This window comes from Genypterus blacodes, unplaced genomic scaffold, assembly GCF_046128005.1.
Source record: "Genypterus blacodes isolate CSIRO-AG114 ecotype Tasmania unplaced genomic scaffold, CSIRO-AGI_Gbla_v1 ptg000060l_1, whole genome shotgun sequence".
NCBI classification, from domain to species: domain Eukaryota; kingdom Metazoa; phylum Chordata; class Actinopteri; order Ophidiiformes; family Ophidiidae; genus Genypterus; species Genypterus blacodes.
Window position 1 is genome coordinate 128113 of NW_027466872.1, and position 18281 is coordinate 146393.

At 45.6% G+C, this 18281-nt stretch overlaps 1 protein-coding gene and 1 long non-coding RNA gene across 2 annotated transcripts in view; one reads left to right on the plus strand and one right to left on the minus strand.

Annotated features, from left to right (window-relative positions):
- LOC143003346 (uncharacterized) overlaps positions 1–18281 on the plus strand; it is a 75191-nt gene that overhangs the window by 51256 nt on the left and 5654 nt on the right. Inside the window, exons 10-14 of the mRNA XM_076153949.1 lie at positions 8611–8704; positions 8994–9119; positions 9233–9388; positions 9737–9824; positions 10048–10226. Coding sequence (XP_076010064.1) covers positions 8611–8704; positions 8994–9119; positions 9233–9388; positions 9737–9824; positions 10048–10226 — 643 coding nt within the window. The remainder of the gene's footprint in view (positions 1–8610; positions 8705–8993; positions 9120–9232; positions 9389–9736; positions 9825–10047; positions 10227–18281) is intronic.
- Positions 6148–6608, minus strand: LOC143003356 (uncharacterized). The gene is made up of 2 exons (XR_012963854.1): positions 6294–6608; positions 6148–6179 (listed from the first exon to the last, which is right to left on the minus strand). It is a non-coding gene; the product is annotated as an uncharacterized LOC143003356 (long non-coding RNA).

An 18281-nucleotide genomic window follows, 5' to 3' on the forward strand; every position in this document is an offset into this window, starting at 1 on the left:
CATTTCCGCCGATTTCTATCCATTTACGGGCGCAAACAACCAACTTACTCCAACAAACAGCTGTCAAAGGCTTTGTTGATTCAATTTCAATAGCTGACACGTGTATGGCACACTTGTAATCATCGTTGCTGGCGTGTTTTCTGTCTGACTAGTGATGGGTCATGCGCACAAGCATCGGCTCTGGGAGCCGGCTCTTTGTAGTGAATCAGAAGAGCCGGCTCGCAATCGAGTGAGAGCCGGCTCCCAGTTTTTTTCCACTCGCTGCTTAGGTTTCACTTTCAGTGCTCAGTCCCAGCTCTGGTTACGACAGAGCTTTGTTATTATTGGCCAGCATGGCGACCAGCATGCGGCATTCACGTGAGAATTGATAAAAAATAATAATAATAATAATAATGATAATAACTTAAGGATGTGTAAACAGAGAGGGGGGCGGGGCAGACACACCACTTGACTCTAGAGATGGGCGCTACCGGGTATTTGGTATCGATCCGATACCAAGTAACTACAGGGCCAGTAGAAGTGTGAAGTGTGAAGTGTGTGCGTGTGCGTGTGCGTGTGTGTGTGTGTGCGGGCCAGGCTGAGCGTACCTGCAAGTGACAGGGCAACATCAAAAGATGAGGACGAAGGGGGAGCAAGGTGTGATGCTCCGCAAAGTGTGATGCTCCGCAAAGTGTGTGTGTGTGTGTCGAGGGGAGCGCGCTGAGTGGGCGGGCCAGGCTGAGCGTACCTGCATGCTTGAGCCAAGTGACAGGGCAACATCAAAAGATCTGCCCAATATCTGCCCAAAACAGGGCAGATACTCACGGAGAGGCGAAATCGTATCAGCCCATCCAAGCTGAGGCATCTGATCTTCCTGAATGCCAACCTGCCCTGAGGACTAATGCTGTTTGCTGGAGTTTGGTTCTGGTTTTGGTTCTGTTCTGTGGATTTGTTATAAATCTTTCGTTCATTTGTCCAATACAAAAGTTTAATTGAGGACATTATTAATGTTAACTTGAGTTGAGTTTGAGTTCTGTGGATTTGTTTGAAGTTTATTGTTAAATAATAAAATAAATGCACAGAATTAGGCAATTATAAGGTCTCTCATAAAAACACTGAAAGCAAAAGGCTTTTCAACACATAAACATTGATCTTTTTGCAAAGTTAAGGTAAGCTATAGGCTACAAAAGATCCTAAATAAAGAGCCGATCGGGAGTCGAAAGAGCCGGCTCTTCTTTGGGAGCCGAGTCAAAAGAGCCGGCTCTCGGAAAAGAGCCGAACTTCCCATCACTATTTTCTGCTACTACAAGTGCGCTTCGCGACACCCGCCAAAACACCGCCAAAACACCCGCCAAAACATCTCGACCAATCACGTGCGGCTTTAACAAGGTAAAAGAAACTGGGCTCACTCAGAGTTGAACGTTCTGTGTTGTTTGGATCATACAAGTCACTTTGAGAAAGCCTGGCTGCATTGATTCTCAGTGTGACCATAAAGAAACAACAAAGGTGAGTTTATTAACTACTTCTTTACTACTTCTACTGAGGAAATCCTCAGGATTGAGAGGAAACTGTCAGATGTGTTGTTCATCTTCATCAGCTGTTCATACCGATATGTGCTGCCGAACATAGACAACATCTGAGCAGCTTGGGTACGGAGATGGGGCATTGTGTCTGGGATATAACGAGGAAACTGTGCAACGCCAACAGTCATACTTTTGCTTGAGCGTGTCACTGCACTGAAGCTCAATCAGCTCCATTTGGAGGTTGGTTGGTGCGCTTTTACACTGTAAAGGGATCACACTGGCAGCATCATTCTGTCTTGTATTAAGTTACATCAAAAATTTAAGCGGTTCTCGGACCGGAGCCCGATCCCATCGTTCACCTTCGCTAACGACATAACGCCCTGCTCTGAGCCGGTAAGTCCCGTGAAAAGTCGCGCTAGTCTTTGGTGAGGCGGCGCTTTTCACAGACGCGTTCCCACCGCGGATGAGACACGCACACACTTGTCATTCCCATTCGTAAACATTTTTAAACTCCTCATGAAAATAGTATAGTCGTTGCCCTTTATCGGGGCTGTTTTCGGGGCGGTCAGCGTCAAACCCGGCGTGCGCCTGCTAGCCTGCTACCGAATGTCACGTGACGAAACATGCCATCAGCGTCATTTGTTGGAGGGTGTGTGTGTGTGTGTGTGTGTGTGTGTGTGTGTGTGTGTGTGTGTGCACACCATCAATTATTTCTAATGGAACCTAAAATCATTACTTTGTCATATTTGATACAGTGTGTGTTGGTGCTGCTGTGTGACGTTGACTCACCTGGATGTCTTCTGTTTCTGCAGGTGTCTTCTGATGTGGATCTTCCTCAAACTCTCAGTGAGAAGACGTCTGGAGTTTGAAAGCTGTTTTTTTTTTTTTTTATTTACAGTCATTTAGCTAGATGCTTTTATCCAAAGCGACTTCCAACACACACAATTGAAATTTATCTTGCACCCTCTCAAATCACACACACACACACACACACACACACAAACACATGCATTACAGAGGGGGTGCAGGTCAGCCATTTACGGCGCCCATAGAGCAGTTGGGGGTTTGGTGCCTTGCTCAGGGGTACCTCGGTAGTGCCCTGTAGGCAAACTGGCAACTCACCAGCTACCAGTCCACTTACTTGGTCCATACGGGACTCGAACCGGCTTCCAGTTCCCTAGCTGAATCCCTATGGACTGAGCTACTGCCGCCCCCTAACTTATTCTCATGAAATGTCTTCAAGGACAAAACTGTGGACGTCTGCACTTCTACTGGTAAGAAGAAGAAGAGAAACTAAATGAGCCTCTGGTTCCTGAGAGTGGGTCAATCCCACAATGCAACACTCCCTCACTTCAGCTCCTCCTTTGATCAGACAGAAACATCACATCTGACTTTATTCTCATCATTGTTATTCTGCTGTCTCAGTGCAGAGACCTCAGCTTTCCTCAGAACTACCCCAGGTTTAGACTCTGTCTCTGTCTCTGTCTCTGTCTCTGTCTCCAGGTGATCTTCCTGAATGTTCTCCCTGCTCATACGCTGACATGTCCTGATGAAGAGTACAGCACAGGGACTGAATGCTGCCCTAAGTGTTTTCCAGGTAAGATGGATCATTGTTTACATACTTCCTCTCTTCTTATTTACTCCAGACTCCACCTTTTTATCCCCACACTGTCTAACCCTCTCCATACTGACCTCAGGGTCCTTTCCTTTCCCCTGGTGTCTCCTCACCCTCCTCACCCTCCTGTCTCCTGCCCCGTAAAGAAGCCTTACTGTCTGCAGATTCACCCCTGACCCCTTTTTCATGAGACTCTGTAAATGATCTATCTATCTAGAACTCTTAATACAGGTTTTCAGTTCAGATTTTGTTTTTTCTACAGGAAATTGGGTCCTTCAGGACTGTACAGAGTTCAAACCAACTATCTGCCCGACCTGCAGGGAGCCGAGCTTCTTGGATGTGCCGATGTGCTCAACATGTAGAACATGTGATGAAGGTAGAGTCCTGTCACATTCAATATTTTCTTCAACCATCTTCTCTTGAAAACAAACAAATGTAACAAAGATTTTGCGATGCATTATTCCACAAGTAGCCACCTTTTGACTGATAATCTCTGTTTTACAATCCAACATATTGCTTATTCAATTCATGTAAAAGTGATCAAGCGCAATCTGCCTCAACAACAAAACGCAGGTCAGTTTGCGCTGCGCTGGTGAGCCGTACGTCAGCTGGCAAAGAGCAGCGTACGGCTCATGGGATAGGAACTGCTGCAACGCGCTCTGCGATGCTTTCACTTTTTTTGGCTGCAGCTCGGTCTCCGGTTACGTGCATGCTTCCACCGCGCAGCTATCTTTCGTCATTATGACGCGTCGGTGCACGGTTATGCACACCGACATATTTACATAGTCTGGTAGTCGGTTTACGTCGACGTGTCACCTCACCCCCAAACCCAGCTCAGGTAACACTGTCAAACTACAGCTCACCCAGTGGACACATCCTGACATAACCAAGATGGGATCTGGAGGTCCAGACATAAGCTGGCCTGGTAACCCAGGGATACCTGAGATGCTTTGATGGTTCATGTGTGACCTCACTGTGTTGACAGGTTCTGGTTTGAAGGTGAAGAAGTCATGTACAAACAAGTCAAATACAGTTTGTGAACCTGAGGATGGATTCTACTGCATCGCCCCTAAAGGTCCACACTGTGAGACGGCACAGAGACACAGAGGCTGCAGACCAGGACAACACATCAGACACAAGGGTTAGTGACTGACTTTAATGAGCTGGTGTGACTGTGAGTGTTGCTGTAGAACTCCATGAGAACTCTAAAAGAGTTATGACTTTCATATTCATTGAGATGAGCAATAGAAACAAACCTGTGCAGCTGAGTTAGTTGGGGTTTTCTCAGTATTACTCAGTCGTGTCAGTTTCCAAATTGTTCCACAAGCCAGAACTCTGATGTTTGAGCCTGTAGGTCCACTGAAAATCCGTGAAAAGGGCCGATGATATGAAATATGCTCTTTTGCAACGAGCTGAAGCAGACAGACTGAGCAAACTAACAGGTTCTTGTTCTAAATGATTGTAAGAATGATTGATGTCCTTTGTACAGGAACAGCACAGACAGACACACACTGCTCTGACTGCACTGGAGGAACCTTTTCAGATGGATCATTGACTTCCTGTCAGGAACACACAAGGTAAGTGACTGCACGCACGCACGCACGCACGCACGCACAGTATAACAGTTCTCATACATTTCCTCTGTTCCTCCAGATGTGTATCAAAGAACCTTCAGGAGAAAACTCCAGGAAATTCCTCAGCTGATGCTGAATGTGAAGAACAAAGCAGTACAAACACAGCACTCACTGTCAGCTTGGTTTTGGTCTCTGTTGTTGGGGCCATAATACTGGGGCTTGGAATTTATTTTATAGTTAAAAAGTTTCACAAACCAAAAGGTACGATTAGCATTAGAAAGCTAAATGTTTCTTCCTCATGTCTTTGTTGCTGACTCGTGTGTTTATGCACAGGAGCAGGACAAGAAGAAGAGGCTGGAGAGACAGAGTGTACTGTGGTATGTTTATATAACCTTGAGTCTGATCTGTAGAACAGTATCTTTGTAATGATGACTCATGTTGATTCATGGAAGTCACTGATGGATCATTCTGTTTTATGCTCCAGGTCCTGATGGATGATCCTGAGGAAACATCTCCAGGTGAGACAGCATTGATCCCTTTACAGTGTGAATGTGCATCCACTTCACACAAACAGGGACTTTGACTCTGTGTTTGACTCTGTGTTGGATTACCACACGTAATTTGAAATTCTTCTTACATATCTCACACACACACACACACACACACACACACACACACACACACACACACACACACCCTTTTCCACACTTGGTCCATACGGGGACTCGAATCCGTGACCCCTCCAGTTCCCAAGCAGAGTCCCCTATGGACTGAGCTCCTGCTGTATAGATCTATCATTATTTATATATGTATATATATTTTGTAATATATTTACACTTACATACACACACACACATATATATATATTGGCTTTGATTAAATCCACAGTTTGTTGCAGACGCTCTACTTTCTCTTCCAGCTAAAACATGACTTAGTTAAATCAGCACAGTGAGCGCTTCTCTGATCTCTGCTTTTGTCTCAACATGAAAAAGGAGCAGGAAGAACACAGCAGGAGTAGTAGGCTGTAGGCTGAGGTGGAGGGAGCAGAAGGTGCAGCTTGGTCCTCAGAGATAGACCGACCCCAGGGTCCATCATCACCAAGCTGCACAGTATTATTCACATAAAGAAGAAGGAGCAGCGGTACGAGCTGCCAGATCTGCTGAAGAAACGGCAGATGAAGAGCAGCAGCATCAGTTCCATCTGCTTCAGCTGGAGGTACAGGCCTGCACCTCTGACCCACCTCTGAATGTGGTCTCGATTCAGCAACCCAGATACCCAGCGGGCAGGAACCAAATGAGCCACGGACCCACCGGTACAGTGGGTCTGTAAAAATGAGTAGAGAATAAATGTTCCTTTTGATTTCCTGTGAACTGGAAGCACAGATGTTATAATGCTGCTGATGTCCAACTGTAGATTGGGCCTTCAGACACATTCAAGCTAGAAGTGCCTATGGTCCTGGGGGATACTGATGATGCTGCAATATTCCTCCTGCCTATATGCCAGAAACCTACAGACGTCTTTCTCAGCCTTGAGGTAGAACCAGATGAGAGCCCAGAAGAACTTATATGTACTTCTTTACTTTAATATTCTGTTCTATTCTACTACAACAGGGGTCGGTAAACCGCGGCTCTTCAGCCCCTCTTCATCAGCTCTCTGTAGATTTGGAAAAAAAACCCGTCTCAGACGGGAGGTGAGACTCTGAGACACTGTACTGTTCCCACTTTATATTTATATACTTTATATTTCTAATTCTATATTCCTTATTTAATACATTATGTAAAATTTTAAGATTTATAAAAGAAATACAGATTTAAGATACTTTATTTGTCAGGTCACATGCAATTTACAATGTTTTATTAAATGCAACTTGCACTTTGTCTTGCACGCCCTCTTACACATCACACACACACACACACACACACACACACACAAGCTTTTCAGAGGGGGTGCAGCAGGGCAGCCATTCAATCTCTTCTTTATTGTGTAGTCTTTGTATTGTTTGACCTGTACCACCTCAATGCAAATAAAGTATTGTACTGTTTGTCATCTTCAGTGTGTGCGCGTGCGTGCGTGCGTGCGTGCGCGCGTGCGGTGCAGAGCAGACTGGGTCACCGGTCTGTCAAAGGTCAAACTAGATTTCTGTGTCCGGATGGGTTAGTTTGTATCTTAGGTCTTTGTTTACTGCAGATATCTGCTGTTCCACGGTTTGTCCAGCTGGTGGCGGTAACGCGCCACTGATTTTCCAGAAAGAAGAAGAAGAAGAATCGGAAGAAGAAGTCGTTTTAAACAACTAAATGGAAAGTCCCCGGAAATGAACCTTAACTCCGAGTAGTTCTGATGGCAGAGTCTGCTTTTAAGGTAATACTGTGTTATTGGTCCAACATGTCGGAGTGAGGCGAACACAGCGAGAAAGAGGAGCAGGGGGAGAAGGAGGAGGAGGAGGAGGGAGAGGAAAAAGAAGAGTTGGAAGAGGCAGCGCCATGTTGAGAGCATTAACCGTTTATTGTGTGAGCTCGTGACATTAGTTTCGTTTATATTTCAAAGAGGAATAAACTGTATTCAATCTGAAACGTAGTGATGTGTCTTTTCGGCTTCGAAGCGAGTGTCGAGTAATCCAGGAACATTTTGAAGAAGTGCTTATTGAGGCTCTCAGTTTGTGGACTTTGGACTTTATTGCGCGTTTGTAGGCGAGGACCCACAATGTCACTGTGGACGCATCGGTGGCGGCCCAAACATACCTGAGTGAACCAAACATTGTAAAATTGGAGAACCCCCTAGAGCAGGGGTGGCGACTGGCAAACCTGCGGCTTTTGCGGGCTGACGTGCGGCTCGGCTCGAGGGCTCACTGATATTTCTCTGGGTGCACAGAAGTCTCAGTTCACTTCTCCTCTAACCTCCCGCTTCTTCTCCTTTAATGTGGTTCATTTTCATTATTTGTACACATTAAGTCACCAACGTTTAGATGATGTGAGATAAACTTCACTTCTGTTTTATGTTGTAACAAACAGGTGAGCCCCGCCCACAGCACTTCCTCCTCTGTTAGTGCAGAGTTTTGCGTCATGTAACAGTTTAAAATTACATGGAGTCAAGTTAAATGACGCATCTTTGGATTAAAGAGTCGAATTGATATAAAAACCCCGCGACCGCAGAAGCTGGAGGCGCTGCTCTACACTCTGGAAGGTATCGATCATCCTATCGATACACATCTGTCTGTGATCAGTGTTAAAAGCGTCTGCTAAATGACCGTAATGTAATGTCTGTCTCTCAGTCTGGAGCGTCCCCGTGTATGTGTGCTGCTCTGTGATGTGTGTGTGTGTGTGTGTGTGTGCTGCTCTGTGATGTGTGTGTGTGTGTGTGTGTGTGTGTGCTGCTCTGATGTCTTCTGTTTCTGCAGGTGTCTTCTGATGTGGATCTTCATGTTTTGCCTCAAACTCTCAACAAGACGACATGTTAACTCCTTGAAATGTCTTCAAGGAGAGAACTGTGGGCGGCTGCACACCTACTGGTAAGAAGAAGAAGAAGAAGAAGAGGAGAAACTTAACCAGTGTGAAGGGGGAGCTCAAACTCAACAGGAAGTTGTGGTCAAGATCTCCTGACTTGCTCCTCCTGGCTCCTCAGGCGCTTTAAGAAGAAGAAGAGACTTCATTTGGTCAAATCACATGTGAACGCCTCATCTGAAATTTATCTCTCTCCCACATCTCCTTTGACTCTGACATGAGCTGAATCCTGTTAGGGTTCATGTCTGCAGCTTCATCCCATGTTAGCCTCAGTCACAGTCTGCTGGTGCTCAGTTTAGAGGCTCAGCACTGCAGAACGTGAGGAAGACCACAGTGTGACCTTATACAAAGATGAAGATCAACTCAGAGACCTTGGCTTTCTTCAGAACGACCCCAGGTTTAGACTCTGTCTCTGTCTCCAGGTGATCTTCCTGAGTGTTTTCCCTGCTCGTACGCTGACCTGTCGGGATGAAGAGTACAGCACAGGGACTGAATGCTGCCCTAAGTGTCACACAGGTAACAGGATTTAAATACCTCATCTCATTCAACCCTCCGTACAGACAAACCTGTCACTTCCTGTCTATGACTTCAGCTCAATCTTCAGACTGTCTGGGCCAAGATGAGAAAAGTCTTTTGTCCTTTGTCGTTCTTCATTTTGCTGCGATTGGTGGTCAGAGTTGAGTGGCATCTCATGAGTAAACCATGAAGGGGGTTGTGTGTGTTGTGCTGTTGTTTTCTCTGATTTTGCTCCAAATCTCCTTTTCTTAAAGAGTTCCCATTCAGATGTAGTTTTTCATTTCTAAAGGTAACAGAGTCATTAGGCACTGCACAGAGTTCAAGAGCACGTCGTGTCAGGCCTGCAGGGAGGGGAGCTACATGGACGTGCCTAATGGACGCCAAGAGTGCATTCAATGTACAACCTGTGATAAAGGTAGGTTTCATGTTGGACATGGACTCGCCATAACTAGAGGTCCAGATGGCCTGGTAACCCAGGGATACCTGAGATGCTTTGATGGTTCATGTGTGACCTCACTGTGTTGACAGGTTCTGGTTTGAAGGTGAAGAAGTCGTGTACAAACAAGTCAAATACAGTTTGTGAACCTGAGGATGGATTCTACTGCATCGCCCCTAAAGGTCCACACTGTGAGACGGCACAGAGACACAGAGGCTGCAGACCAGGACAACACATCAGACACAAGGGTTAGTGACTGACTTTAATGAGCTGGTGTGACTGTGAGTGTTGCTGTAGAACTCCATGAGAACTCTAAAAGAGTTATGACTTTCATATTCATTGAGATGAGCAATAGAAACAAACCTGTGCAGCTGAGTTAGTTGGGGTTTTCTCAGTATTACTCAGTCGTGTCAGTTTCCAAATTGTTCTACAAGCCAGAACTCTGATGTTTGAGCCTGTAGGTCCACTTAAAATCCATGAAAAGGGCCGATGATATGAAATATGCACTTTTGCAACGAGCTGAAGCAGACAGACTGAGCAAACTAACAGGTTCTTGTTCTAAATGATTGTCAGAATGATTGATGTCCTTTGTACAGGAACAGCACAGACAGACACAAACTGCTCTGACTGCACTGGAGGAACCTTTTCAGATGGATCATTGACTTCCTGTCAGGAACACACAAGGTAAGTGACTGCACACACGCACACACGCACGCACGCACGCACGCACGCACGCACGCACGCACGCACGCACGCACGCACGCACGCACGCACGCACGCACGCACGCACGCACGCACGCACACACACACACACACACACACACACACACACACCGCACACGCACACACACGCACACACACGCACACACAGTATAACAGTTCTCATACATTTCTTTTGTTCCTCCAGATGTGAATCAAAGAACCTTCAGGAGAAAACTCCAGGAACCTCCTCAGCTGATGCTGAATGTGAAGAACCAAGCAGTTCAAACACAGCACTCACTGTCAGCTTGGTTTTGGTCTCTGTTGTTGTTGTGTCCATAATACTGGCGCTTGGAATTTATTTTAAAAAGTTTCACAAGCAAAAAGGTACGATTAGCATTAGAAAGCTAAATGTTTCATGTAAATGTTTCTTCCTCATGTCTTTGTTGCTGACTCGTGTGTTTATGCACAGGAGCAGGGCACGAAATGCCTGGAATGACAGAGTGTACTGTGGTATGTTTATATAACCTTGAGTCTGATCTGTAGAACAGTATCTTTGTAATGATGACTCATGTTGATTCATGGAAGTCACTGATGGATCATTCTGTTTTATGCTCCAGGCCCTGAGGGATAATCCTGAGGAAACATCTCCAGGTGAGACAGCATTGATCCCTTTACAGTGTGAATGTGCATCCACTTCACACAAACAGGGAGTTTGACTCTGTGTTTGACTCTGTGTGTGTGTGTGTTCAATACAGATAACAACACAGATAAACCTATCATATATATATATTAGGATATAATATAAAGTGATATTAACATGTACAACACTGTAATGAGCCTCTGATTAGAGCCACAGTGTGCTGCACATGTCAATCACCCAGCTGCATCACTGAAACCAGGCTGACAGTGGATCATCACACTGTGGAACAATAAGGAATGCTATGATGTAACATTAAAAACAAAACACCTGAGGAACTTAAATCAGATGTAGTTGTAATAAATCCAGGTTTATCTCTCACTTACACCATCATTTAACCAGGGAATTGTTTCAACACGTTGATTCCTACTGGCTCTGTCTGTGAGGGAGCAGCTTCATAAGCATCACACCGGGAGAGCAGGTGGGAGTTTGATTCTCCCAGAATGTTTAAAGACACATGGGTCACAGACAGATAACTGTATGTAGAGTCAACAGAGCGGCTCCAGAGGCTCAATATAGAGCAATCTAACATCACTCAGCTCCTCTGATCTCTGGTTTTGTCTCCACATGATGAAGATGGCAGCAGGAGTCTGAACAAGTGATATGAGGCTGAAGTGGAGGGAGCAGAAGGTGCAGCTTGGTCCTCAGAGACCGACCCCAGGGTCCATCATCACCAAGCTGGACTGTATTCTTCACATAGAGAAGAAGAAGGAGCAGCAGCAGGGCCGAGCTGCAGCATTAACTCAAGACAAACACACAAACAGACGATATCAGTGGCCTCCCATAAGCAGATCATCTGAGGCCTGTTCAGGAGCCACAGCTTCAACCTTCACCTGCACTGTCCTGGACATTAGAGAGAGAATAGCAGCAGCATGTAGATGGAAAATGGCAGTCAGTTTATATTCAAGCAGGTGTGACTGTAAAGTGTTAACTTCTTCCTGTCAGTGTCCTGTAGCCGATCTTCCTCCTGACAAAGTAGACGGGGCCGGATGATGAAGTCATGTACCGACGCCGCCTGTTTGAAGGGAGAGGAATGACTTCTCTTCCTTTTGATTTCCTGTGAACTGGAAGCATAGATGTTATAATGCTGCAGGCAGGAGATGAAGGCAGGAGGATGATGAGCTACAGGACACTGACAGGAAGGCTGTTCACTCTTCACACTCACACTTCACTTACACTTAATTTTACTTGTGCAGTCAATCTAGAAAGGTTAAGTGGACCAAAGCAGGGTTTGTATGTTTGGTGGGCGTGACCAGCTGAGAGGACTCGTCTCAGACCGGACCACATAAGCCTAGAGTCTAGACAGAGTCCACTCAGAGAGACCCAAGACCCTAGACCGCTAGTTGTGTACTATGAGCAGCTGTCTTTATGTTCTACATTGTTCTGATTGTTTGTTAGTTAGCTGCTGTCCTGGTTTGTCACGATGCTTTGATGTTTACATTCAAACATTCATTCTTTAGCCTTAACAGACCTCTGCATTCTGACCTCATTTAGAGGTCGTGACCCCACTAATTAATATCACAATAAGATTCACTTACAAAGGCTGTAAATAAACTTTAACCAACTCAAACAACAAACAGCTTCACTGATTGACTCATCCCAGTGACCTGTACTATAAAGGAAGCTCAGCAGACTTCACCATCGAGCGACATCAGAATCACAACTGCTAATCAATACGTTTGTTTGTGTACGATTGGATGATCACATGAGGATACGTATTCCATTCTGGAGGGGCTTCTGTCTTATCGCATTATTGTTTTTAGTGTGATTTTTTTTTTTTTTTTTAAATCTGTACAGTGCCTTGGTAACCTTTGTTCTGCTGGTTTCTCAAACACAAATTGTCTTCAGTGTCGTTACTGTAAGGACTTTGTTATTGCGCTGTCTCAGTGCAGAGACCTCAGCTTTCCTCAGAACGACCCCAGGTTTAGACTCTGTCTCTGTCTCTGTCTCTGTCTCCAGGTGATCTTCCTGAATGTTCTCCCTGCTCATACGCTGACATGTCCTGATGAAGAGTACAGCACAGGGACTGAATGCTGCCCTAAGTGTTTTCCAGGTAAGATGGATCATTGTTTACATACTTCCTCTCTTCTTATTTACTCCAGGCTCCACCTTTTTATCCCCACACTGTCTAACCCTCTCCATACTGACCTCAGGGTCCTTTCCTTTCCCCTGGTGTCTCACCGTCTCCTCAGCCTCCTCACCCTCCTGTCTCCTGCCCCCTAAAGAAGCCTTACTGTCTGCAGATTCACCCCTGACCCCTTTTGCATGAGACTCTGTAAATGAATAGATTTAAATCTTTAACCTTTAATAAACATTTTCATTCAGGACATTGGGTCCTTCAGGACTGCACGGAGTTCAAACCGTCTATCTGCCCGACCTGCAGGGAGCTGATGTTCTTGGATGTGCCGATGTGCGCAAAATGTAGAACATGTGATGAAGGTAGATTTCTGTCACATGGTTCCCTAGATGGACACACACACAGTTTGTTCCACAAACAGTGATGAGCTCCACAGATGGACATGGACTCATTGCTGATACCAGGGATACCTGAGATGCTTTGATGGTTCATGTGTGACCTCACTGTGTTGACAGGTTCTGGTTTGAAGGTGAAGAAGTCGTGTACAAACAAGTCAAATACAGTTTGTGAACCTGAGGATGGATTCTACTGCATCGCCCCTAAAGGTCCACACTGTGAGACGGCACAGAGACACAGAGGCTGCAGACCAGGACAACACATCAGACACAAGGGTTAGTGACTGACTGACTGACTGACTGACTGACTGACTGACTGACTGACTGACTGACTGGGTTCATACATGCTCTAGTGTCTGCACTGGGGTCAGCTGATCTCAGGTGGACTTGGTCAACCATGTGACCCCTGACCTGGCCTGAATGATTGATGTCCTTTGTACAGGAACAGCACAGACAGACACACACTGCTCTGACTGCACTGGAGGAACCTTTTCAAATGGATCATTGACTTCCTGTCAGGAACACAGAAGGTAAGTGACACAAGCAGCCATGATCGCACACACACACACACATTACATTACGATCATTTGGCAGATGCTTTTATCCAAGGCGACTTACATTACATTACCACCCTTCGCAGAGGGGGGAGCACTTGAGGGTTCGGTGCCTTGCTCAGGGGCACCTCGGCAGGGGCTCGAACCGGCGACCCTCCGGTTCCCAAGGGGAAGCACTACCCACTGAGCCACTGCCTCCACATACACATATACACACACACTTTTTCAGCCGCCGAGCGACGCGTAACTTTTAGCGATAGGCCAACTTTTCTTTTTTCAATGCCATGCAATCTACCCACATTACTTTGGCGATCGACCGGTCGGTCGACGTATTGGGCACCCCTGTTCTCAAACATTTCCTCTGTTCCTCCAGATGTGAATCAAAGAACCTTCAGCTGAAAACTCCAGGAACCTCATCAGAACAAGGCATGGCTGGTGGGCACTGGGCAGGTTCGGCACCGACGAGCCTCTGAGTCCACTGCAGAAAAACTTCTGATCTCTAAAAGGGCGCCGCGAAGCCAGCTATTGGCGGTAATACGCCACTAGTTTACCAGGAAGCGGAAGTAAAAGTAAACAAGCTTAGTGTAGAATGGGCACTCCGGCTCTTTTTAGAGAGCCGGTTCTTTTGGCCGGCTCCCTCGTTCACGTCAAAGAGCCAGTTCTTAGAGCCGGATCGTTCGGAATTGACCCATCACAAGTGGAAAGTCCCTAAAATGGAAGCTGAATTCCGAGAAGTCGTCGTGGCGCAGTCTGCTGTTTAAGGTAAGATTTTGTCGTTTGTCCAATATGTCGGAGTGAGGCGAGCACAGCAAGGAGAAGGAGAAGAAGGGAGAGCGGGAGGAGACAGCGCCATGTTGAGACAGTTGGCCGTTTATTTCGTGTACGTGTGGTTAGTTTCGTTTCTTACTTCATAAAAGAAGAAGACACTGTATTTGGTAAAACACACACGAACACGGAAATTTGTCTTGCATGCCCCATGCCCCATGCCCCACCGGTGGTACGCGGAGGTACGCGGCGGAAGAGAAAAAAATCTGAACCATGAAATTTTTTGAATGCGATTTAAAATAAATGTTTGCACACGACCCACCATAACCCCTCACCGATAGTGGCGCTGCGTGCAAACGTCAACTATTAGTAGACAACTACAGGCTAAACTTAACTGTGAAGGTGGTAAGCGGCGATAGGGGGAAAAAACGTATGAATCCACTTAAGTCGTGGCACTAGAGGGGAACTAAAAGGACGAAGCCTGCGGATCAGAAGGAGGATATTTCAAACTGCCTGAACGACGGTGAACGCAGTGCGAACGTTAGCAGCAACATAAGTAGTGTGAAGTGACCACAGCACCGGGAGCTGGCTGCAAAAAGCGACAAACAATACGGAAAAATGCAGGACGGAGGACGAGCCAAAGCCACAGTGTGTGTGTGTTTGTGGGGAGGATCTCAGCAATAGTGGTGTGCGATACTGCATATTTTGGTATCGATCCCATACCAAGTAAATACGGTCCAGTATCGCCGATACCGATACTTTTCAATAAATAAGGTGGATGCGTCATTGAATTGCTAAATCTCAATTAATTTTCATGACCTTAAGTGTGTTTTTGTGATGTTTCCTCTTTTATCATTAAAAAGTTGAAACCCAGAACAGAATTGGGACAAAGTTTATAATTAAATAGAAAATGCTTTATTATAAAATAATTTTCAGAAAAATCTTAAATAAAAAGTGCACACAAACCAGTAAACAAATTGAAACAAACAAGTACTGTTTACTGTAAACTATAATACAAAAATTAAATTAAAATTCTCAACAACAAAAACAACTGAAAATATAAATAATATGTAAACAACCGAACAACCCCCAAAGCCTTTAGTTAGTCTGTGCAGAACGGAAACCAAAAACGTTTTGGTTACAGGTTGAAGAACAGTATCATATTAACATTTTTTACTTTTAATGTACTTCGTTTGTGACTCACTAACTGCCCTGCTTTTGAAAAAATCCTCAGTTTGCTCAGAGAGGGGAATGTTTGTTCGTTGTTTTTCCACCGAAGTAGTGGATCCTGATCCCGAGGAATTGACCTTTCCTCAGTGTACCTGCGCATCTCAATTTGGGCATCAGTGCCAGTTGTCCGATGCTGCTGAGAGGCTAGGACTTTAGAATCAAATTCTTTCCATAGCCCACCTTTTGCTGCAGGTGGGGATGAAGCAGCCCCTCCAGACGAGCTTGAGGTAGTTTCAGGAGTTACGGCAGAGCTGGTGGCAGTGGCTCGGAGCCGGCAACTTAATTGTTTTGCTTAGCGCGTCTAAGTGACGTGACGTGACTTACGTGACGGCGCAACACCTAAACACAAGAGGGGGGAGGGGGAGCGAAGGGTGCCTGCTCTGCGCTGACACAGGAGCGGCGACCTGGCTGTTTCCTCTTTGCCGAAACCGCAGCATCGCAAACGAGCGGAACTTAAAGTAAAGAATCGATCTCACCAGGCTTGTATCGATCCGATACCGACTTGGTATCGATACTATCGATATTTGGATCGATCCGCCCACCACTACTCAGCAATGAGTCCATGGAACCATCGCATCTCAAACGGCATCTTACAACAAAACACACAATGCTGAAAGACAAACCAGTGGAGTTTTTTGTACGCAAACGTGATGAACTGAGGCAGTCCAAATGCGCAATTCAGTTCCGTGGTGCACCTGTGGTTAAAGCGCAGGAGGCTTCTTATCGTGCCCAGCCAGCCTACACATAGCGAAAGCAGGTAAGCCGCACACAATTGTGTCAGCTGTGTTTAGCATTAGCAAAAGAGATGGTACACATAATGTGTGGCGAGAAGATCGCCAAACAGTTAAATATGGCGCCACTTTCAAATGAGAGTGTCAGTGTCGCGGAGAATAGGAGCCATGGCAGATGACGTAAAGACGCCACTGATTGAACGCATTAAAAATAGTCGCTATTAATCCATCGAACTGGACGAGACTACTGATGATGCAGGTTTTGCCAATTGACTTGTTTATGTCAGATATGAGCCTGACGGTGCAGCTTAAGAGGACTTCCTGTTCAGTCAGGCATATAAGAGTTATAAATAGTTGCCAAAATGCTGTGTGTTTGAGGTACAGTTGGTTGTGTTTTTGATTTATGTTCTCCTGTGTCTGTGTGTGTGTGTGTGTGTGTGTGTTTGTTTGTATGTATGCGTGTTTGTGAATGAAATGCAGTTGTTATTAATGTTCTCACATGGTGTGTGTGTGTGTGTGTGTCTGCCTGCCTGCCTGCCCGCCCGCCCGCCCCATATAGGAGAGTTGTTGTAGTACCAATTTGTAAAAAGTGGCTGTGACTGACAAAGGTCAAATTAAATAATATTCTTATGAGGAATAAATGTGCTTCCTGTGTGTATTTTGCTTAGCAGCTGAAGAGGGTCGGCCTACGCTACGGTATTTGAACATCGGCCATAGTGGTGGTACTTGGAGAGCCAAATATTTTCTGAGGTGGTACCCGATGTAAAGTTTGACAACCACTGACATAGAAACTAAACGTTATCTCCTCTATCTTACCTCCCGCTTCTTCTCTTTTAATGTGGTTCATATTCAGTATTTGTACACATTAGGTCACCAACGTTTAGATCAGGGGTGCCCACACTTTTTCAGCTTGGGATCTACTTTTAAAAAGACCAAGTGTAAGCGATCTACCTCATTTAAATAAATAATTTATTGATCGACGTATTGGGCACCCCTGGTTTAAATGATGTGACATAAAACAAAACACCAGGACTCCACTTCTGTTTTTATGTTGTGATAAACTTGTGATCCACGCCCACAAGACTTCCTCTTCTGTTAGTACAGAGTTTCATGTAACAGTTTAGATCTACGCGGAGTCAAGTTAGAGGGCGCATCTTTGGATTAAAGAGTGGATTTGATATAAAAACCCTGGGACCGCAGAAGCTGGAGGCGCTGCTCCACACTCTGGACGGTATTGATCTCTGCTCCATCCTGTCGATATATATCTGTCTATGATCAGTGTCAAATGATCCTGTAAGAACACACACACACACACACACACACACACACACACAGCTCTGTCAAGTTGGAGTCAGACTGCACCACACAGGCAGCAAGAAAGTCCTGTGCCTCTCACACACTCTGCTCTCACACTCTGGTGTCACACACTCTGCTCTCTCACACACTCTGCTCTCGCACTCTGCTCTCACACACACTCTGTTGTCTGAGTGGTGAAGCTGTGACATTGTGCTCTGGTCTGATATGTTTACACTCACATGACTGTGCAGCTCCTGTTTCTGCTGGGACGCGTCTGTCTGTCACTCTGGAGCGTCCCTGCTGCAGGTAGAGCGTCCCTGCTGCAGGTAGAGCAGATGTCCAGATGCTTCAAACGTTCATGAGATGTTGTTCTTTCTGTTTTCTGTACTTTCTATAGTGAACGTTGTGATCTTCAGCAGCAGGTTTGCACTTCCTGTGTGTGTTCTGTAGCTTACAGAGCTGTACTGATGGTGAGTATCTGTGTGTGTTATTATGACATCATCAATGATTTCTTTGTGTGTGTGTGTGTGTGTGTGTGCTGCTCTGATGTCTTCTGTTTCTGCAGGTGTCTTATGATGTGGATCTTAATGTTTGCCTCAAACTCTCAATAAGAAGACGTCTGGAGTTTTAAAGCTGTTAACATGTTAACCCCTTGAAATGTCTTCAAGGAGAGAACTGTGGACGTCTGCACTCC